Source organism: Microtus ochrogaster, chromosome 18 (genome assembly GCF_000317375.1).
Source record: "Microtus ochrogaster isolate Prairie Vole_2 chromosome 18, MicOch1.0, whole genome shotgun sequence".
Taxonomy (NCBI): Eukaryota; Metazoa; Chordata; class Mammalia; order Rodentia; family Cricetidae; genus Microtus; species Microtus ochrogaster.
This window is the reverse complement of record NC_022020.1, coordinates 19959348-19983635: the sequence shown is the minus strand read 5'-3', so window position 1 is coordinate 19983635 and position 24288 is coordinate 19959348. Positions and strand designations below refer to the sequence as shown.

Below are 24288 nucleotides of genomic sequence, written 5' to 3'. Positions count from 1 at the left end.
GTACAGAGGGCTGACGGTGATCTGTAAGTTTTTTCCCCCTTTAATAAATAGTACCCTATTAATCATAATTCCAAACTGCTGTGGCATCGTTTGTGACTTACGTCTACAAGAGAGGGTAAGGTTTCACATGGGAAGTCAACAAAGTCTGGCACATCACTTTGAGGCAGGACCAAGGCCCTCCCCATTATGTTTAGACGGAACATGGTATTCCTCCAAAGAGAATGGGCTCCAAAAAGTCAGTTCAAGTACTAGGGATAAATCCTGGTCCTGGTGCCAGTGGCTCCACAGACTGCCCCAGCCACACAACTGTCACGGATATTCAAAGGGCCTAGTTTGGGCCTCCGCAGGTTCCCCTGCCATTAGTCTGAAGTCAATGAGCTAGAGTCATCCTTGTAGATTTCTGAGAGTTTTCTTAGTGCAAGGTTTCTCGAAGCCACATAATGGCTCCCTCAATCAAAAATCTGTTTTCTTGCTCTTCCTTTCTGTTCTTCCCCCATCTTGGCCATCCTGTCTCCTCATGGTCTCCTTCCCCTCCTTTATCCCTCTCCTCCCCTTCTGCTCTCTCACCATATGCTCCCAGTGTTCTCAGGAATTCTTGTCTATTTCCCCTTCCCAGGGGCATCCAAGAATGTCTCTCTTAGGGTTCTTTTTGTTACCTAGTTACCTAGTTTCTCTGGGGTCATGGACCAACCTGTAGGCTGGTTATCCTTTGCTTTACATCTAATATCCACTTATAAGTGAGTACATTCTGTGTTTGTCTTTCTGGGTCTGGGTCACCTCACTCAGAATGGTTCTTTCCAGTTATATCCATTTGCCTGCGAATTTTAAGATGTCACTTTTTTTTAACCACTGAGTAGTACTCCATTGTGTAAATGTACCACATCTTCTTTATTCATTCTTTGTTTGAGGGACACCTAACTTCTTTCCAGGTTCTGGAAACCTGGAAACCATTATGAATAATGTTACTATGAACATATTTGAGCAAATGTCTTTGTGGTATGCGTGTGCATCCTTTGGGTATGTACCCAAGAGTTGTATTTCTGGGTCTTGAGGTAGATTGATTCTCAATTTTCTGGGAAATCACCATATTGATTTCCAAGTTTGCGGTCCCAACAGCAATGAAGGAATGTTCCCCCTTAAAGAACAAATGAATTTTGATTTAAATTTAGAGATGATGGAACACCTACCAAAGAATCTCTCTCTGTGAGTCATATGAAATGTATGAGACTTAGTCCCACAGGTGTGTAAAGGTACAGTAGTCTAGGCATAGATAGCATTAACTAAGTCCTCTCCTTGGGAGGGGTGTAATGGAGTTATGAAGAATCCCAGAAGACCAGTAGAACTAGAAAAGAAAAACATGATGGAGACTGAAGTAGAAGGTGAGAGAATTATATCTCATGCAGTTGAAGAAGAGATGATGATGGTAATGATGGTGCTGGTGGTGGCAATGATAAGCAACGGAATACTGAATGAAACATGGCAGGATGTATAATCTAGAGCCTGCTTTAATTTGTCTTTCCTCCATCCATTGTTTTTTTGCTTACAATAAAATAAAAATGGTAGGTTTAAGTAACTTTTCCAAGACCTAACAAACCCTGTAAATGAGAGAAATCTGACTAATCCCTTGTAGTCAGTCTTTTAGTTTCATATTTCTCATCTCAGGCCTTCAGTTCCCAAAGAAACAGTGGGGACTGCCTGTCCTCTGCCTCTGCTATTAGATTATATCATTATCCAGAGTGCTTCAGTCTAGTGCTTTCCATAAGTAATCAGATTCCATCCGAAGGGTGGGGTGTGGTTAGGTGAATTAGTGATGAGTCGTCTGCTTCTCTGCAGACTTTCTGTCGTTTTGTGTTTTACTCTGTAGAAAATAACTCTTTTCTCTTTATGATTTTTCTTTTATATAACTGACAGTCTGCCTCTGGCCATAAACTGCTAACATTCTAAGGAGGATAATATATGATATTGTCGGATTTCTCAGAAACGTAAATTTGATGGTTTAATCCTGCATTATGCAAAAGAAGAACAGTTGATTTAAGGTTGAGTAGAAAGTGAAATAGTAAATTATGGAAATTACTGAATAATAAAATGAAAATTTAAATTAAGACATTCATAGGAAGGAGAGATCAAATAAAATAGGTTTACTTTTATTGTTTTAAGTCTATAACTATTATTGTGTGGAAGTTTAATCTGTTTAGGGTCATTACTCATTGTGTGTATTTACTGAATATTTTATAAAGTTTTATGAATCATTACAGTTACACAAAATATGTTAAGAAAACACAAATAAAGCAAAAGTGTTTTATATAAACTATGAATATTTTCTCATGCTGTATATAGCTTTTCATAAATTCTTTTATCTACAGAGGAGCAATATCCTTGTTCCCTATGCAGGTATTAAAAAGTACTTGCAGTAATCTTAGAAATCAAAAGATAGTGCCTTAGTTAAAAAAGTTCTTTTTCTTCACTTCTAATTTTTTGTATTATGTTTACAGTCAATGACTCAACTTTTGTCATCAAATTTCCTCTCCAAGCGTATACGTTCTGTCCACAAATCAATGAAAACCAGTTATCACAGCAGTGTGAGTGATCACACCACAAAGCAGGATTTGTCTCCTGTTGCTGTTCCTTGATCTTCTTGATGGCTGCTCAATTCACCTAAGCGAGAACATTACAATCAGCAATTCATATACCTCCCATGTAAATAATTGCTTATAAAATCACCAGTATATAGTCTGCTATCTACAGAAATGTAAACAAGTGTAATTTCTTGTAATGGCTTCTAGAGGAATTCAGTGACTTGTAAAAGATACTTGTGCTTACAAAGTTCTAAAGGATTCTTTGTAGAAACTCAAAGGATATCAGAAGATATGAAGACCAAGATGGGGTTAAGCAATTGTTGCTCTTTGATAGAAGAAAGGGGTGACATTTTATTTTCTTAAATTTGAAAATTTCACATTTTCTTTGACTCTTGAATTTTGTTCCCTACCCTGTGTGTTTGAGCCTGTTATCTTTTTACAAGATATATTTTCTTTTCCTCTTGATATTTACTGCAGCTACGTTATAGACAAGGTTGGCAAATAAGCAAGTTATGACACAGAAAGCACATGGAGGAATATATAGTGTTATATATAGTGTTTGCAACATTTCCTCCAATATCTTCTCATGCAAGTATCTAGGAATTCTCTCTTCACTCTCTTAGCACTCTGTTGCCTGAGGGTGTGGGAGATATCTTTGATGAAAGGATCCCATTCCTCTGGTCTACACTTTGACATGAATGGGAAGTCAAGAACTGTAGTGCAGCCATTTTCCCTCTACACTAGACATCCCCTTAAGACAAGTGGGAAACTAGTATTCTCATAATTCTGTTTATACCCAGGCACCTTTCAATCAGCCTTCCTATTCCTGCATGCATGTGTCTAAATTTTCTAATTTAGAAATTTTAAAATATGTCTTAGATTCAATACATTTGAAAGATGGAAGCTACTAATTTTCTATGGTCATCTTCTACTACCTAGTAGAGGCTCACTAAATGTTAAAAGACATAAATATTTAAAACTTTTACTATGCAACATATTTTTCTTGTTTAAATTATTTAAAGGCATTTTAATTGAATGATAATCTTTGTTCTTTGTCTTCTTAGACAAATAGATTTTTAGTAGTGAAGAAATTTAATGAAAAGACATCATTTACAAGGAAATTAATGTTAAATTTAGATCATATTTGATATATAGTTTTTTAAAATTTATCTTCTCATTTAACATATCAATCCCAGTTCCCACTCCTTCCTCTCCTCCCATTCCCTCCACTTCCCTGTACCTCAGAGAAGGTAAAGCTTCCCATTGAGAGTCAACAAAGTCTAACACATTGCTTTAAGGCAGGACCAAGGCCCTCCCCAATATATCTAGGCTGAGCATGGTATCTGGTCAACGAGAATGGGTTCCAAAAAGCCAGAACATCTGTGCCCCAAATACAAGAGCACCCTAATATGTAAAAGAAACATTACTAAAGTTTAAATTATATATCAAATATCACACACTAATGATAAGAGACTTCAACACCCCACTGACTTCAAACTCTATTACAGAGTGACAGTATTGAAAACAGCTTGGTCTTGGCATAAAAACAGAGAAGTTGACCAATGGAATCAAATAGAAGACTTGGATTTTAACCCACAAACCCATGAACACCTGATTTTCGATAAAAGAGCTAAGAATATACAATGGAAGAAAGAAAGCATCTTCAACAAATGGTGCATAACTGGATGTCAACCTGAAGAAGAATGAAAATAGATCCATATCTATCACCATGCACAAAACTCAAGTCCAAATGGATTAAATGTTCAGGATTGAGACTTCATCATGATTAATTTTTCCTGTGATGAGTATGAAGTGTTGCTCACCATCTCATCTAATTGATTTTAGTTTGAAGTCTATTTTGTTAGATATTAAGATAGCTACACCTCTTTGTCTCTTGGGTCTATTTGATTGGAAAATCTTCTCCCAAATCTTTACTCTGAGTAATGCCTGTCTTTGAAATTGAGGTGTATTTCTTGTATACAGCAGAAGGATGGATTCTGCTGTTGTATCCATTCTGTTAGCCTGTGTCTTTTTATAGGTGAACTTAGTCTATTGATATTAAGCAATATTAATTATCAGTGGTTGTTAAATCCTGTTATTTTTTGGTGGTAAAGTTTGTGTGTTTCCCCTTTTTTGGGGTTTGCTGGTGTGAGGTTATCTTTTGACTGTGTTTTTGTGGGTGCAGTTAGTTTCCTTGGGTTGGGGTTTTCCTTTTAGTACTTTCTGTATAGTTAGATTTGTGGATAGGTATTGATTAAGTCTGGTTTTGTCATGGAATATCTTGTTTTCTCCATCGATGGTGACTGAATGCTTTGCTGGGTGTTGAAATAGGAGCGGCGGGGCTGCATCCCCAGCACCCCAGCCACTTGGCTAGCTTATGCCCCAAAATAATTACACGGAAACTGTATTCTTTTAATCACTGCTTGTCCCATTTCTATCTAGCCTCTTCTAGGCTAACTCACACCTGGACTAGCCCATTTCTTATAATCTGTGTAGCACAGCTGGGTGCGCTTACCGGGAAGATTCTAGCCTACGTCCATCCTGGGTCGGAGCTTCATCGCGTGTGCCTCAGAGAGCAGAGCTCTCGCCTCTGCCCGCAAGAGTGGAGCATCATGTCTCTCTGAGGTGTCTGCCCCTGAGAGGAGAGCTGTCCAGTCTCTGTCTGAGGTGTCTTACCTCACTTCCTCTTCCGCCCAGCATTCTGCTCTGTTTACTCCTCCCACCTTATGTTTTAACCTATCAGGGCAAGCAGCTTCTTTATTTAATTAACCAATGACCTTCCTCCATCAGCTGGGTATAGTAGTCTGGACATGCATCTGTGGTCTCTAGTGTCTTCAATACATCTATCCAGGACCTTCTGGATTTCAGGGTTTCCATTGAGAAGTCGGGTGTAATTCTGATAGGTTTGCCTTTATATGTTACTTGGCCTTTTTCCTTTGCATCTCTTAATATCCTTTCTGTATTTTGTAACTTTTCAATTATGATTATTATATGCCAAGGGGACTCTTTTTTGGTTCAATGTATTTGGTGTTCTGTAAGCTTCTTGGACCTTCATAGACATACCTTACCTTAGGTTGGGAAAGTTTTTTTGTATGATTTTGTTGAATATATTTTCTGTGCCTTTGAGCTGGAATTCTTCTTCTTCTATCCCTATTATTCTTAGATTTGGTCTTTTCAGTGGTGTCCAGTATTAACAATTTGTTGGATTTAACATTTTCTTTGATTTGTGAATTTATTTCCCCAATAGTACCTTCAATGCCTGAGATTCTCTCTTCCCTCTCTTGTATTCTGTTGGTTTTGCTTGCATCTGTAGTTTACATTCATTTACCCAGGGTGTGCATTTCCAGAATTCTCTTGGTTTGTGTTTTCTTTAACGAATCCATTTCATTTTTCAACTCTTGAACTATTTGCTTCACTGGTTTGATTGTTGTTTCTTAGTTTCTTTGGGTTTCTTGTTTTTTTTGATTTCTTCTGATTTTTGTTGATTTTACCTGTTTCTTTAAGGGAATTTTTCATTTCTTCTTTAAGAGTGGCTATCATTTTCATAAAGTTATATTTAAAATTGTTTTTGTCTGCTTTTTCTGAGTTAGGATGATCAAGTCTTCCTGTTGTATGACCACTGGATTCTGGTGTTACCATGTTGCTTTTTGGATTGTAGAATAAATTCTTGCATTTGTGCCTACCCATGTCTTCCTCCATTTGGTGCCAGCAGTGTCTTTGCCTCTTGATCCAATCCTTGCAGCTGCTGTCTATGTCTTAGGGAGTTGCTCTTGGTCTGCTCTGTGCAGTTGCTGTCTGTGTCTCAGGGAGCTGCTGAGGGTTCTTTTGGTCTCCTCTCTTGGTTTGTTCTCTTGGTCCACTCTGTGCAGTTCCAGTCTGTGCTTCAGAGTTCCTCTGACATTGCAGTTAATGGGTGGATTTCGGGATTTATAACTTTCAGGGTCCCATTGATGGGGTGGGGGTGTTGGAGCAGCATACGTACAGGAAGCTTGCTACCGGCTGGCTAGTAAAGTTGAGGCAGGTGCAGGAAGGACTGGGATTTTGCCCCAGTATCTAAGGCCTAGAGAGCGAGCTTCCCAACTGTTTGGGTGATCACTCACCTCTTGGTCTGCTTTGTACAATTGCAGCCTGTGCTTCAGAGTTCTTCTGAAGTCATGGGGGTTAGGTGGGTTTTTTTGGCCTATAATTTTTGTTTGTTTGTTTTTTTGTTTTTTTTTTTTTTCGAGACAGGGTTTCTCTGTAGCTTTGGTGCCTGTCCCGGAACTAGCTCTTGTAGACCAGGCTGGCCTCGAACTCCCAGAGATCCGCCTGCCTCTGCCTCCCTAGTGCTGGGATTAAAGGCGTGTGCCACCACCGCCCTGCTTCTTGGCCTATAATTTTGATGAGAAAAATTATAAGCTCTTTTTTGGCATTAAGTTTAAGGATCCAACTTCAAGAATTTTGTTAGCTTCTTCACATACGTCATTTAACAAAATCTCAATCAGAAAGAACTTAAAGTCTTTCTTGAATTCAACGAAAATAATGACACAACATACCCAAACCTATGAGACACTATGAAAGCAGTGCTAAGAAGAAAGTTTTTGATGACAGCTTTTATTTCCTCACGACTTATAGGTCTTTTAAATTGTTCACCTGGTCTTGATTTAATTTTGGTATATGGTACTTATCTGAAAAAATGTCCATTTCTTTTACATTTTCCAGTTTTGTGGTAGACAGGCTTTTGTAGTAAGACCTACTGATTTTCTGAATTTCCTCAGCGTCTGTGGTAATGTCCCCCTTTTCATTTTCTGATCATGTTAATTTGCATGTTCTCTCTCTGCCATTTGCTTAGTTTGGATAGGGGTTTGTCAATCTTGTTGATTTTCTCAAAGAACCAGATCTTTGTTTCATTGATTCTTTGGATTGTTTTCTGTGTTTCCATTTTGTTTATTTCAGCCCTCAATTTGATTATTTCCAGTCTTCTACTCCTCCTGGGTGAGTCTGCTTCTTTTTTTCTAGAGCTTTCAGGTGTGCTGTTAAGTCTCTAATGTGAGCTTTCTCCGTTTTCTTTATGTGGGCACTTAGTGCTATGAACTTTCCATTCAAAATTTTCACCTCCTCCTCTCCTCCCATTTCCCTCCCGCTCTCCCCACTCACCCTTTCCCCTCCCCCTCAAGTCCTGAGATAAGGCAGGGTACCCTGCCCTGTAGGAAGTCCAAGGCCCTTCCCCCTCCATCCAGGCCTAGGACGGTGTACATCCAAACAGGCTAGGATCCCAAAAAGCCAGTACATGCAGTAGAATCAAATCCCAGTGCCATTATCATTGGCTTCTCAGTCAGCCCCCATTATCAGCCACATTCAGAGAGTTTGGTTTGATTACATGCTTGTTCAGTCCCAGTCCAGCTGGCCTTGGTGAGCTCCCATTAGATCAGTCACACCATCTCAGTGGGTGGACAAACCCCTTGTGGCCTTGACTTCCTTGCACATCTTCTCCCTCCTTCTGCTCTTCATCTGGACCTTGGGAGCTCAGTCCAGTGCTCCACTGAGGGTCTCTGTCTCTATCTCCATCCATTGCTGGACAAAAGTTCTAAGGTGATATTCAAGATATTCATTAGTGTGGCTATGGGGCAAGGCCAGTTCAGGCACCCTCTCCTCTACTGCCCAAGGACCAAGCTGGGGACATTCTCTTGGACACCTGGGAACCTCTTTAGAGCAGAGTCTCTTGCCAACCCTAAATGGCTCCTTTAACTAACTTATCTTCTTCCTTGCTCCCATATCCACCCTTTCTCCACCTCAACCATCCCACTCTCCCAAGCTCCCCCCAATCCTCCCCTTCTCCCTTCTCTCTACCCTCTCCTCTTCCCTCCACCCCACCCTACCTCCATGCTCTCAACTTTTGCCCGGCGATATTGTCTGCTTCCAATTTCCAGGAGGATCTATATATGTTTTTCTTTGGGTTCACCTTATTACTTAGCTTCTCTAGGATCACGAACTACAGGCACAGAGGGGTATGATGCACTGCAGAGAGGGACATGCTGGAGGAGCTGGTTTTTCACCTGACAGGCAGGAGGCGTAGAACTAGGAAAGGACTGGAGACAAACACCACTCTCAAAGACACACCTCCAGGGATTTGTTTCCTCCATCTAGGTTCCACCTCATAATATATTCACAACCTCCCAAGCCAGTGCCACCAACTGGGAATAAAAAAAAATATGTTAGATGCTCCTGAAAGAACATTTCTTAGTCAAGTGATCATGTTAAATGGTGGAAGAGTCTCTCTAAGCAGAATCAACAAAATTCATGCAGGAACTGGGTTGTTAAAAAAACATACAACACCAAAGTTCTAAAGTTGAGGTTTCAGTGAGAAGAGGGTTAATGCAAGTCTGGTTCAGTGTTAGTTGTAAAGTGAGATCCGGTGCAGTGACACTGATGCTATTCTAGAACAAGTAGCAAAGGCTTGTTCAAGGATACTAGCTCAGAAGGTTTGAACACAAGTTACACACACTTGGCCTGAGAGATAGGATAGCCATTAAAACCCCTACAGGCTGATGCTGTTTTCAAGGCTGTGGGCTTTACTCTAGAGGTCAGTGACAAATAGGCTGCTGAATGACTGTTAGGCTACCATTGTGACTTGTCTTGTAAGTCCGAATTTACAGAAAGAAAGCAGTTTAAAGAGGATAAGACTTTGAACTGATGCTGAGAAAGAAGGCATCTAGACATACTGCAAAGGTGTTTCAGGTAAACTGGATATTTAGATCATTGTATGGAGGGTGTAAGAGGGGAGGATGTAAAGATATTTTCAACATTGTAGCCTAAATCAGCTAAATGGATTTGTCATAGGATATATGTTGGGGCAGTTTCTCACTTCAGCAAACAGGTGTGTATTCCTCAATTTCTAGAGACAGAGCGAGGGTATTTCATGTCAGTTTAGATGCACCGAATCTTCCAGGTGGAGGTGACAGACTACTTAAGCTATCATTCATTGTTCAATTTGATGCCAGATTCTGACCACTCATGGGGTGACATAGATTCAGCCAGTATCATAAAACTCAGGACCAAAAAAATTCCAGAAATTTCTTAACAACCACCAACTAACCAGAGCTAACTGAGAGGCTCTATCGCTAGGTCATATTCTTCTTACACCAGGTATTGAAACACACTTAAGCTTTGAACATATTTACTGCAAATATATAGTATAGACCTTGTTGTTTTTGTAACTATGTGTTATTACCATCATTATCATGTGTTAGCTAATGTCATATAATTAATGTAGTCCCTCATACAGGAGAGCTACTTAGCAGAAGAGATGAAAATGCAGGGCTATGTTGATGAATAATTTATAGGGAAGGGCTGACTGTTTTCTCTTCTTCAGCAGTGACAATGCAGTTTATAAGCCACCAGTTTCCAGATTATCATGACCCCACGATCGGTAAGTAAAAGCTTCTTTTCTCATCTAGTTTAAATTGATACACTGTAAATAAGTGGTACTTATAAGCACTATTGATAATGCTAGAGAATAAAAGTGTAATTTGTTCTATCACTCAGCGTATATACACATGAATATATCTATATAAATTTCTGAGTCATGAGACAGTATTTGCCCTTTCTTCTCATAATGCATTTTCATATTTTATACTTTGTTCAAGTTATTCTGGTAAATGATTGTGGGGATCCATTATGCTGATTTATGGATTCACTAATGGACATTTTCCATTAGAAAAAGAAAGAATTAAAAACCTTTGCTCTGAGTTTTATAGCTGATATGATTACATACACACTTGATCACATTTTCAGTCTGTGGTTTCCTATTGTAGAATTAGTTCCTTTTCTCAAAGATGTATTTGGAGAAGCATTTAAGTCTAGGTATAATTTCACTTAGCATCCTTGTTTGTAGATGAAGAAATTGAGACACACTGAGTCAAAGTATGATTTGTGTCCCAAATCCAGCATGCTAACTTCCTTTAGTGTAGTTTTCTTCCCTTTGTGTCCCAAATCCAGCATGCTAACTTCCTCTAGTGTAGTTTTCTTCCCTTTGTGTCCCAAATCCACCATGCTAACTTCCTCTAGTGTAGTTTTCTTCCCAGCATAGAGGTAGGGAAACCCTGCTGTGAGGAACAAGCCTCCTCCCTTGTTTGAAACAAGAATGATGCCTTTAAAACTGCTTTACTCATTCAGAAAACTGTTTAGAGAGAACTGGAAATTCTCAAGCAGAGTCCATCATTGGATTCTTTGGTTAGAAATGCATTGAGCTTAAGGTTGCACTGAGCTTTACTTTCCTGCAAGCAAAGAACGGAACTGCTGGGCTCCTTACGCAGGCTTGCTGGCAGAATGGAAGCCCTTTGCTCTTCATCACTGTGTTCTCCGTTCCCAGTCACTTCCGTTGTTTTTTCTCTCCCGATGAACAGTGTTTGTGCAGGAATAACATCTCCTAGTTTTTAATCTTCCTCAGGAGATTGACACATGAAATTATCTCTTCGATAACGCTTTTGTACTCCTTCCTGAAAATTCTACAAAACATGTGGATGAATTATGTGGCTGAAATAATCAAAATGCACTAGTTTTATTTTTTTAATATTTATATATTTTATTTTGTGTGTGAGTGTTTTACCTACATATATACACGTGTATTATATGTGTGGCTGGTGCCCACAGAGGTCAAAAGAAACCCTGGAGCTGGAATTACGGGTTGTTGTGAACAACTATTTGGGTCTTTGAGAGTGAACACTGCTGCTCTACAAGGCCAACAAGTGCTCTTAACTGTGAAGTCATCTTTCCAGGCCCCAAAAGATTACCTTTAAACAAGTCTAATGGTTCCCTAAGACCTCCTCTTAGGCTAACTGAATTAATAAGATTTAATTTAATAGCAAATTGGAATACTGTTAACCTGATGAATTCTCTGAGGAATTGAATTTTGTTTCTGAAATAATTACTTTGTGCAGTTTGAGAAGTGATCAGCTTCAGTGATTGATTGTTCTCGCAGTTGATATTTGAAATATCTTAATTTTGGGATGCTGTTAGCTTTTTGTCACTCACTTTCAGCTATAGACAAGGGGGAATCTCTGGCTAAAAGCTTTGAATATTGCATATTGCTGGGATAATATAATATACATTTTATGATATCACAAATGTACTTTGTTGTTCATTATTTTTCACCTTTGTGTAGTGGCATTGGATAAACTGGCCTTGCATACAAGTCCTTCATGTAATTTCTGGAATAAGGTAATAGATGTAAATATGTTATCAGCGTCTTTGTTACAAGGAACAAATGTGTCATGTATGGTGATGATTCTTGCAGATAGGCTGAGAGAACATTTGTTTCTTGCAATTAGGCTGCCTGGACTTTCAGTGATAACAGCTGAAATTAAACTTTTATCTAGAAATAAACAAGGTGGTGTTGAAAGAAGGTTGAAAGTGGAAACAGCAGTTCATTGCTGTCAATTTGACTCTCTCATCCTCTCCTTTCTTGACTTCTGTAATGGGATATTGGTCAACGATTTTCCATTGTTATCCTGATGGTAGAGGGCGAAAGGCTCAGACAGTTTACTTTGTGTCTGCTCCAGCTGCTTAGCTATACTTTAGCTGATGACTTCATGACATCTCTAGGGGAAATTCATGTTAGTATAGCTTGAATATCTTATAAATTTGAGAAGAATAGCACCTATCGTGGATACTTATCTCTGAAAAAGGAAAGAAATATTTTCTGTACTTATCCAGAGATATTTGTCTTCATAGTAACTGAGATTTCTTGGTATATTTTCCTGAAATATGAGAAAAATTAGTTTGTTGGGTTATTTTTTTGCCCTCACATTTGACTTAGTATAATCTTTATTTCAATTGAAAATCAAATCAAATGGAAAGAAACTCAAAGCCATCCCACTAAAATCAGGAACACGACAAGGCTGTCCACTCTCTCCATACCTTTTCAATATAGTGCTTGAAGTTCTAGCAATAGCAATAAGACAACATAAGGGGATCAAGGGGATCTGAGGGGGTTGGAAAGGAAGGAGTTAAACTTTCATTATTTGCAGATGATATGATAGTGTACATGAGTAACCCCAAAAACTCCAGCAAAGAATTCCTACAGCTGATAAACACCTTTAGTAATGTGGCAGGATACAAGATCAATTCCAAAAAAAAAATCAGTTGCCCTCCTATACACAAAGGATAAGGAAGCAGAGAGGTAAATCAGAGAAGCACCACCTTTCATGACAGCCACAAATAGCATAAAATATCCTGGGGTAACTCTGAAAATCAAATTGAAGTTTTTGGACTCTCCATAAAACAGAACTTAGGAATATTGGTTATGTCAATGTTGTTTTCAAAGAATGGATTCTGCTTCGTATCTATTGGTCACATATTCAAAGTTAGTAACCAGTGATTTCCATGTCTCAAATTTATAGAAAATAACTATGGCATGGACATTTACAGTTGGCTTAATTTTCCAATGGAAAGAGATTTCATTAAAGAATCACATTAGTAATAACAGAGCAGAATGGAGCTAGATTGGAGTTGAAAGGGAACATCTCTAAACATTTTACATACTTCTAAATATAGCTTGATTTTCTTCATAGAATAATTATTTAGAGATATTAAGAAGTAACATTCTTATTAAGATCCTGTTGTCTGAACCTTTATGTCAATAAATGAGCGTGCCACATATTATAAATCTTTAGATTTGGCCAAGGCATGTCAGCCGTTGAGTAAAGTTTGCATTTCTAATCTAGCAATACAATGTTTTGACCATCATAAATAAAAATATAAATATCATAGTTTAAATCTTCAGGTATTTTCAGTTCAGGAAGAGAAGTTACGAGAAATTATAGGAGCATTCTTTTCCTCTGAAGACCGTCTGTGGTATAGGAAAGCAGCAAGATGCTGCATGGAATGACTCGGAAAGGATGGAGAAGCACAGTCTCCCCTCCTCCAAGCTCTGCTTGCTATGAACTAAGTTCATGTGCCAGGCATCAGTTTCCAGGCATCCATTCTAGAATTCAGAAGTCCTTCTTCAAGAAGGTTTTTCAAGGAAGTCTGTCTGGAATCCTTAGAGGATTATGAGAAAATAGTCTAGGATTGTTTGTTAAGATGCATTCCTTAAATGGGACAGTGGTGGCACACACCTTTAATTCCAGCACTCAACAGGCAGAGACAGGTGGATCTATGTGAGTTTGACAGCAGCCTGGTCTACAGAGTGAGTGCCAGGACAGGTTCCAAAGCTACAGAGAAACCCCGTCTCAAAAAACCAAAAAGAAAGATAAGTTTTTTAATTGTAACCTGAAGTTTAAAAGCATTACTACACATAGTTATAAGAGAATTTTAAAACTAGCTGTATTTTTTCTTTTACTGAAATAAAAGACAAATTCCCTTAAAGCCAAAACATAAATATGCACATCAAGGTTTTATGTGTTGACTAAGAATTTTAGTCCACAGCTCTGTTTGTTGGCACCTTTATATAGTTTGAATGTATCTGTTCATGATTACTGTTTTTCACTTGAAGACAGACATAAAACACCGGGAACTCAAGTACCTGACCTGACTAATTAACAAAGCAAAACAAAAAGTCTCAGCTAGCTATACCTGGATAAAATATTAGGTGATAGATGGAAGCCTGGGGGACTTGTGTCTCCTGTGCATACAGAGTATTTTAATTTTGTGTAAATTGTGTATGAATCAGTGATTATCTCCCTCCCTCTGTCATCACAACCAGTTATGATAGTAAACATGTTATGAGCTCAAACGGAGGAATGCCTTTCCAGTGCTCTTGGAAAGGCGTGGAAGATAAAGGAGAAATGAGAGTATATAGCGAACTAATTCCACAGAAAATCATGAAGTATTGGACAAGGACAGCTTAGTTCATCACAGGACCTCAGGATGGAAGTATACTTTATTAAAAGACAAAATTCAACAATTTGCAGAGTGAACTGGCTTTTGTTTGCTATCCACTCATGAATCAGCAAAGTCCCTGTGCCGAAAACTGGACAGAAACTATGAAGCCATGGCAGAGTAGTGGCTTTGACACTGATTGGTCAGAAGAGTAGAAGAGAAAAAATGCTGATTGTATCTCAAGTTATTTCATACCACCCTTTTTTTGGAGGATTAAAGCTGTGTTGATCTCCTAATACTAATATATTGATCAAGGTAGACAACTTTTCATGGCTAGTTATTGGCAAGAAGAAAATTTCATTGGAAAATTAAACATATACAAATGTCATTATTTTTCTGTTTTTGACCCCTTTCATCCTCTTGATTTTCCTCTTTATTCAATATTAATATATTTATAAAGTAGTTTCCAGGCATTATACAAGATGCAGGAATCAGTTCTGTAGAGAAATAGGCAAGAATTATTTTTTTATTAAGCTTCCTTACTTTGCTTGCCCCTCCCACCTTGTCTCTAAGAGCTGATTGTGTCTTTTTATCTGGAATCCAGTTGTCCATTTCTGTCTCATTGCATTATGATGACTTGAGCTCATTATATGAATGCAGGACACAATTTAGTTAAGTTGGCCTTAAGGACCTATTCAATTCTTTTTTTCTTCTTCAGCCACTTTTCTTATGGAAGGAAGACAACTTGAATAAACCCAGAACCGTCATGACAAAGTTATCTAATTGTTATAGTATTTATTTGGTTTTCACAGAACAGAAATTTATAAAACCAACTTTCTGGCTGTATTTTTTTACCTTATTTTCAAAGAAGACACACTATCATAGTTGAATAGATTGAAAACTCTTTCCTTATTTTAATATTTTAGACCTTAATTTCACTTACATACCATGAACACTGCAAATATGCTCATCCAAAAGATTTGTATTCTTTCTGAGCAATTGGCAAGGACTGTAACAAGCTCTGTAAGAAGCATAATAAAATACTATACATAGAATATTCTTTCTAAATTACTTGCCATGCTTCTCTAAATAGGGAGCTCATTTCAGGGGCAAAGTGCTTTGGTGATAGGACCAGGGCATCTGCACAGCACAGTGAACATTAAAGTGCAAAGAAAATGCTGAAAAAATAGTGCAATTAGCCAGCAAGGAGCAAATTTACTACACTGTTTATGTGTCTCAATAGCTTTGGAAGAATAAAAACTTCCTAAAGTGGATTGAGAGAAATTGTATAGCTTGTATCACACTAAACTGTCCTACTTAGCATATAAAATGTGAACTAATAGATTCACTTCTTTGTGTCATAGAAAATTCCTGTTAAAATGTAAATGCTCGGGGTCGGTGGGTAGGGCCCCAAGCCATGTATAATCACTTATATATTAGCACAGATTAATGTATCTAATTATTCTAAAGAGTAAAACAGAAGTGTTCTAGAAATTACTACTGAAGAGATGGTTTTGAGGGTTGGAGAAAGTAGAATATTGTTATTATAAAGAATAAAGGCTGTAGGCAGAGTCTGCTTGTTTGTTCCCGGCCACCCAGACCCAAAACAATCATACAGAAACTATATTAATTACAATACTGTTTGGCCAATAGTTTAAGTGTATTTCTAGCTAGCTCTTAGATCTTAAATTAACCCATTTCTATTATTCTGTGTGTCACCACAAGGCTCATGGTTTACTGGCAAGGTTCCAGGGTGCCTGTCTTCTTCAGTGGCTACATGGTATCTCCCTGACTCTGCCTTATTTTCTCCTCTATCTCTGCTTGGAATTCTTGCCTTGCTTTATTCTGCATTTTAATAGGCCCCAAACAGCTTCTTTGTTAACCAATGGTAATAAAACATATTCACGGCATACAGAGGGGATTCCCATATCAGAAGGCAATGAAATAATTGTTGATGGAAATCAAGATGATTTTGAAGGATTATGTTAAGTAGTGACTCCTTTATGTTTGAGCAGAGGAAGAAGGGAAATATAATTCACGTGACACCCAGTAGGTTGGAGATGTTTCAGTCTTCATGGAACTCCTCACGTTTGCTAAGCTCCAGTAAATCTGGCTTTTAGTTTAAATGTAACTAGTAACCCTTTTCTGTCCCTCTCACTCACTAATATGTGTTCCTGTAACCCAGAGTAGCTTCTTTACTTCTTATCAAGGAAGCCCAGTTCAACTTTTAGATCCAAGCATGGGTGCAAATCCTTAGAGAAGATGGCTTTGACTCTAGTGGTTATTCAATGGCTACCACTTCCTCTACAGCTCTCTGTATAAACTGCTATTAACAATAGCCATGGTTGACTTGGATTTCATATATCATTTTAACTTGGCATCCAAGATGTTAGGCTCTTTTTTTTCCTTTATTAGTACCTCTGACTTAACTTAGTTCTTACCTTTTCATCTCATATTTCTCTCTGAATTTCCATGTTTATCTACCTTCCCACTGAGTTTTCCTATTTAGAATTCTGGTGGTTCGCGCTACTGGTCACAATCTTCCATTAATTTTATTTTATACTTGTGGTAAAAGCTGATATATTGACTAAGTCCTGTGAAGTCCACGATGATGAAATAACAAGTCATGATTTGATAAGAGCTCAATGGCAAGCAACCTGCATAGCATTTTTAAGGCCTTTGTTTCAATCCACAAACTGAAAAATAAATGATGAATCAGTCTTCAAGGACCGAATGCATTGCATACCTGATTTGATGCTTTGGTGTTGAACCTCATTCGTTTTATCCTTACTGGCCTCATTGTTCCCGGAGTGTGCCAGATGCTTGCTCATCTTGCCATGCTTGCATTTGATCACTTTTTCTGGGAAAACACTTCAGTGTTTAATAATGATCTCTTTATGTCTTCAAATATTTGCTTTAGGATTTAAATGATTCTTTTTGATCAACATGCATAACTACTGATAACATTGATCATCTGTTTTTCATAGATATGTGTATGTGTACATAAACATATATATTTATTTATAGATTCTTATATAGGATCTACAAGTGAAAGAACATATATTTGTCTTCATGTTTCTGGCTTATTGCTATTTGTTTCTTATACTATGTGGTAGAGACTTACTTAGCACTTTTCTAAATGCAATACAATGTCTGAATTTATAATCAAAGACTTACCCATTTCTGGTTTACAAAAGATGGACCAAGAAATTGGGTGAGTGTTGTAAGGAGAACACTTGTTTATTTCCCAGCTGCCCAGCAGCTCAGACCCAAAATAATCACACAGAAATTATATTATTTAAATCTTTGCTTGACCAATTAGCTCTAGATTCTTATTGGCTAACTCTTATATCTAAATTTAGCCCAATTTTAGTAATCTGTGTATTGACACAAGACTGTGGCTTACCGGGTAAAGTTCTGGCATCTGTGTCCAGCAGTGCTACATGGCTTTGCTCCTTTACTCTGCCTCCTTTCTCCCAGCATTTAGTTTAGTTTTTTCTACCTAGCTAAGTTCTATCCTATCAGGCTAAGCCAGTTGTTTTATTAACCAATGATATTTACAGCATACAGAGGGAAATCCCACATCAGGGGAGTGAATGGCACAATTATTTACTGTCCTATCAACTTCAATCAAGCTGGTTTATATCTCTGATCTTTCTCATTTGTAAAGAGATAATGCTTTTATTTCTTTTGATGGTTATGAGAGATAATATAGGTGTAACTGTTTCACATACTGCTTGAGATAAAATGGATGCTAGACTTCTTCAGTAGAATTCAATTGAACTGGAAAGTAATGGTGAACACAAAAACTGTCAGGAAAAAGACACCTACCCCTTGTGCTCTCTTGGAAATTCCAAAATATTCATCCATTGTAGATTAAAAATAACCAGAATATCACTTTATTGCATTATATTTCTACTATTTCATCTTGAATACTGTAAAGTACTTATGGTTACCCAAAACATTCCCAGACCAAAACTACGAGTGGAGAGCAAATTATGATTAAAATTTTTGCTGCTACTTGCCATGTAAAGTTTCTTTTAGGAACCTGGATGTGAAGACCATATGGACTATAAGACAACAATCTCATATGAAATATGAGAGATGCCTCAGAGATATTGAGTCAGTTCAGGAAATTAACAAACTGAAAGCTTAACCATGACAGTCTGTGGATAGGTATCACTTCCTTTCAGATTGCTGCACTCTTCCAATAAGAAGGCTTTATAATCTTCTGTATGCCCCCAAAGAACAGGATTTAGCTCAGTCTGAGAAATAAAAGGACTCTTTCAGATTATTCCATAGTCACACAGCCATTAAAATTCCTAAGTAGTCATCTTTGATGATAACTATGATTATCTAAAATTACTGATGTAATGCTAATTAAAATCATTGTAGTCAACATACACACCATTCTATTATTTCACAGAGAGAAGCTGTGGACCTACAGAAGAAACACTCCTCAGCATTTTGTTTATTTGGTGGTTATTATTAGCGGACATTTGTTCTAAAGTCAAGTGACTTGTAATTATATTTTCTCTGTTATTTCAGTAATTTCTTTTTAAGAGCATGGTTAGTGTTCTATTGGTTCTTAATGAGCCAATTACAGGAAGCTAGAAAGAGAAAAAAAGGTGTACTTAGAGTATGACCTACACATTAGCTGGTTAAAGTGACACAGACAGTATTTAACCATACCCAAAAGATTCTAGCAAGCTGATATTTACCTCTTTGAGCTCACACTCACATTTTCAAATGGAAAGTTTAAAATATTGTAATTAAGAACATATTTAGAGTCTTATGTACCTGTTGAAAATTTCAAGCATTAATAGTTCAGGAATTCAGGTTTTATGCTTTGAAATTAGTAGGCTTCATTCCAAATCTTCGGTTGACCTCAAATTCAGAGATATTTTTTAACAATTGTTTAAAATGTATGGACTAATTGAAGAGAATCTTTGTTAAAAACTATGAATTATTTCTATTAAAATTTTAATTTAATATAGTAATTTAAGGTGATATCCCAGACTGTTTTGAGATGACTAAGGAGAAAATAATCTAATAACTAACATAGAAGCTGTTCGGATCAGGATACATTTCTTCAACATGAAAAATACATGGCGATAGATATTTAATAATATCTATTTGGAATAATCTAGATAAAAATTTTAATATGTCAATTGTCCATGTTCTATGATTTGATATTCATTGATTAAAGACAGTTCATAATGTGCATTTTCACACAAAAAGTAGTTAATCTTTAGCATGCAATATTTACCAGTTGCAAACATCCAGATTTTGTGAACTAAAATCTTGAAAGAGGAATAAAAGAAAAGTCAAAATACTTAGACAACAACGCGGACGCTAAGAAAGACTTACATAGATCTAATCTACATGGGAAGTAGAAAGTAGAAAAACACAAGACCTGAGTAAATTGGGAGCATGGGGACCTTGGGGGAGGATCGAAGGGGGGAGGGGAGAGGCAGGGAGGGGAGCAGAGAAAAAATGTAGAACTCAATAAATATCAACAAAAAAAGAAACCCTGCTTCAAAAAGCTAAGCAAACAAAAGAAAAAAATATTTTATAAATTTATGTATATCCTGTACAAACAGAATATGTATGATAGACAAGGAATAAATTAAACATTGAAATAGCAAACTCCAAATGAGACTAGTAAGTTTCTACTAGCCTTTGGTTTATTATGGGCCTCTGTTTTCATGTGTGTGAAATAGTGCTAAATACATTTTCCTTAAAAATAAAAGCAAGCCTTCTCAAAGCTAAAATTAGCTATTTTTAAATTTGTTTGGAAAAAACAACTCTCAATAACAACCTCTATATAAACAGCTATTTTTATACAATAGAAATTCAGCAAGCACAGGGGCCTGCAAGTGTCTGCATCAGGTCTCTGTGTATATGTTATGGCTGTTAGCTTGGTGTTTTTGTGAGACTTTTAACAGTAGGAGCTGGAGTATCTCTAACTCTTTTGCCTGCTTTTGAGAATTTGCCCACCTTCTATTGTGTTGTCTTGTCCAGCCTAGATATGATGGCTTTTACCTTGCTTTATCGTATCCCATTTTGTCATGTTTGGCTGTTATCTCTTGGAGGTCTACTCATTTCTGAAGAGGAAGCCAAGGGAGAGTTAAACTGAGGAAGAAGGGAGATGAAAAGGGACACTAGGAGGAGTGGAGGAAGTAGAAACTCTGGTTGGGATGTATTATATAAGAGAAGAATTTATTTCAATTAAAAAGAAATTGGTTTAAAATTTTAAATATCCCATTCTTATTACTCAAGTGACATAATAAGAATCAACTCCTCTAGAAATAGTTCACTAACAAAAATAGACATAAATAATTTGTTGAGTTATTTGGTGATAAGAGGCAAGTTCTGTACAAGAAAAGTTAGTAGTACATTTTCATACTTCCTTAGCTGTTATAATATTTTATTTTAAACAATACCTTCACTATTTAAGAACTGAATATCAACATTAAAAAATAGCATTTCATGCTGGGGATGGTGTCTTATGCCTGTACTATCATCACTAGAGAAGTAGAGGCAGGCAAACCAAACTTCAAGACTGGCCTAAGTTACACAAAGATGATGACATAAAGAAACAAGCTCTATTAATGTATTATTAATATTACCACAGCAAAGAAATGATTATTTCTTTATAAGTATCCTTACATGCTCGTACATCAAGGAAGAGGGAAGCTTTTATAATCTCATACAACTTGATGACCTGACAGTTCAAATGTTAATCCTGTAGGAAGAAGGCAGAGTATTATTGGCTGAGGGTTCTAGTTTTCATTTAACCTATTTCCATATTTTCTATTTTCGTTGTCATGTTTTATAAGGCTTCAGTCTCCTATTTAAACTAATTTCCAATTGTTTTCATTTTAGGTGTTCCTTTATCTCTTCTCATTAGGTCGTTTTTGTTATTTAGCCATCTGTATCCACCATTTCTACACTTTCTTTTTTTTTAATTTTTTAAGATTTATTTATTTATTTATTAAAGGTTTCTGTCTCTTCCCCGCCACCGCCTCCCATTTCCCTCCCCCTCCTCCAATCAAGACCCCCCCTGAGCCCGAAAAGCAATCAGGGTTCCCTGTCCTGTGGGAAGTCCAAGGATCCCCCACCTCCATCCAGGTCTAGTAAGGTGAGAATCCAAACTACCTAGGCTCCCACAAAGCCAGTACGTGCAGGAGGATCAAAAACCCATTGCCATTGTTCTTGAGTTCTCAGTAGTGCTCATTGTCCGCTATGTTCAGCGAGTCCGGTTTTATCCCATGCTTTTTCAGACCCAGGCCATCTGGCCTTGGTGAGTTCCCAATAGATCATCCCCATTGTCTCAGTGTGTGGGTGTACCCCTCGCGGTCCTGAGTTCCTTGCTCATGCTCTCTCTCCTTCCGCTCCTCATTTGGACCTTGAGATTTCTGTCTGGTGCTCCAATGTGGGTCTCTGTCTCTGTCTCCTTTCATCGCCTGATGAAGGTTAATATTCAGGAGGATGCCTATATGTTTTTCTTTGGGTTCTCCTTCTTATTTAGCTTCTCTAGGATCACTAATTATAGGCTCAATGTCCTTTATTTATGGCTAGAAACCAAATATGAGTGAGTACATTCCATGTTCCTCTTTTTGGGTCTGGCGTACCTCACTCAGGATAGTGTTTTCTATTTCCATCCATTTGCTTGCAAAATTCAAGAAGTCCTTGTTTTTTTACTGCTGAGTAGTACAGGTAAGGGAAACAGTTCAAGAATTGAAAACTGAAGTGGAAGCAAGGAAGAAAACACAAACTGAGGACCAGCTGGATATGGAAAATCTAGGTCAACGAGCGGAGTCTACAGAAACAAGCATAATCAATAGAATACAAGAGATAGAAGGAAGAATCTCAGATTCTGAGGACACCATAGAGAAAATAAACGCTCTGACCAAAGAAAAAAGCAAAGCCAACAAATTCTCAACACAAAACATTCAGGAAATATGGGACACAATAAAAAGACCAAACCTAAGAATAATAGGAATAGAAGAAGGAGAAGAGTCACAGCTCAAAGGCCCAGAAAATATTTTTATCAAAATTATGGAAGAAAACTTTCCCAACATAAAGAAAGATATTCCTTTGAATATTCAAGAAGCATACAGAACACCAAACAGACTGGATCAAAGAAAAACATCCCCTCGCCATATAATAATCAAAACACAAAATATACAGGTTAAAGAAAGAATATTAAGAGCTGCAAAGGAAAAAGGGCAAGTAACTTATAAAGGTAAACTGATCAGACGTACCCCTGACTTCTCTATGGAAACCATGAAAGCCAGAAGGTCCTGGATAGAGGTACTGCAGAAACTAAGAGATGATGGATGCAAACCCAAACTACTATACCCAGCCATTTCTATACTTTCTTCAAGCTATTCTCCTCTGGTGTCCACCACTAATTATTTAAGAGACATTACCATGTTCAAATCAAAATGACATTCACTAGTCATATCTTCCTGAGCTCCTACGGGTAGTCAAGAATGCTGATCATGTCACTATGGTAAGAAGTGCTGCTTCATATGTCACAAACACCAATTTACTGTTTTTTTTTTCAGTTATTTTTTTTTCATTATTTTCAGGCCTTCGTGATGCTCTTGAGGTTCTGTGCCTTTTCTGGACAGTACATCTAAGCATTCTTGAAGCATATATTGAGGACATTTTTTCACTCTGATACTACCTTCAATCTTGACTACCATCATTTCTCTCTCTTCCTCTCTTGGGGTAGTAAAGACTACACCCCTTTTATGTCAAGTAAGCACTCATCCACTTAACTATATCTTTAACGCCTATCACCATACATTTTCTTGCCACAGATAAGACTATGGCCCCAGTTTTTGTAACTTATGTATGTTAAAATAGCTGTCAGATTACTTTTTTTACTTCTACACTTACACTCTACAACCAATTTGAAATTTATATTTGGATGTCTGAAACAACTTTCTTTTTTTTCTACAGTCATTTCATCTTTGACTTTCTGTTGTGTGCCTTTTCCCGTAGAGACCAAAACAAATGTCTAAGACTCCAGATATGTTACCAAAGATATGATTCCAATCATGTCTAACTTAGTGAACCAGTTTGTTAGAGTCACTTACAGGGCTGTAGCTCAGGTGCCATTTAGAGGGTCACTAAAGGGTTCCTACATCACAAAAATTTCATACCATGGGTATAGACTCATAGAACCTACATCGGTGAAGATTCCCACACAAATTTCAGACATTTTGAAGACTCAAAGACTATCAGATTGGTAGTGATTATAACTGTGGTGAAGAACCTTATGATTCTTGTGGTTTTCATGTGTTTTTGAACCTTATAACTTTAATTAAGTTCCTGGACCTTGTTATGTTTAATTTATTTTTGTAGTCTTAAAAACCTTTTCTCCTTTTGGGTGGGAATGCTTCATTTCAGAGGATATAGCCATAAACACCTGTTTATTCTGCTTCCTAAACATCCTTCAGATACATTTTCAATTCATAGCTGCAACAGAGCAGTTCTCGTAGAGGTACCTTCGTATAATGACACTCCTGAGACTATATATATCTCAGCATCACAGAAGAATCTTCATAATTAAGGACCATCATCATACCTGTGTTATCCATACTTTTATAAGAGTTACATTATGAAGAAGACAGTTTTAAACATGCTTTGACTGATATATATGTATATGTATATATCATATGCACGGGTGCGTGCACATACACACATATATACATGCATGCAAACATTGGTTTTTTTATATATTTTTTTTGTTAAATTTTATTATTCAATTAAGGATCTCCGCCTCCCCCCGCCACCGCCTCCTCTTTCCCTCCCCCTCCCCTGATCAAGTCCCTCTCCCTCATCAGCTTGAAGAGCAATCAGGGTTCCCTGACCTGTGGGAAGTCCAAGGACCGCC

General features: G+C 37.4%; 1 protein-coding gene across 1 annotated transcript in view; it reads left to right on the top strand.

The window, feature by feature from the left end:
• Rit2 (Ras like without CAAX 2) overlaps nt 1-24288 on the top strand; it is a 326989-nt gene that overhangs the window by 58668 nt on the left and 244033 nt on the right. Inside the window, exon 2 of the mRNA XM_005355850.3 lies at nt 9928-9984. Within this exon, the coding sequence (XP_005355907.1) occupies nt 9928-9984 (57 nt within the window). The remainder of the gene's footprint in view (nt 1-9927; nt 9985-24288) is intronic.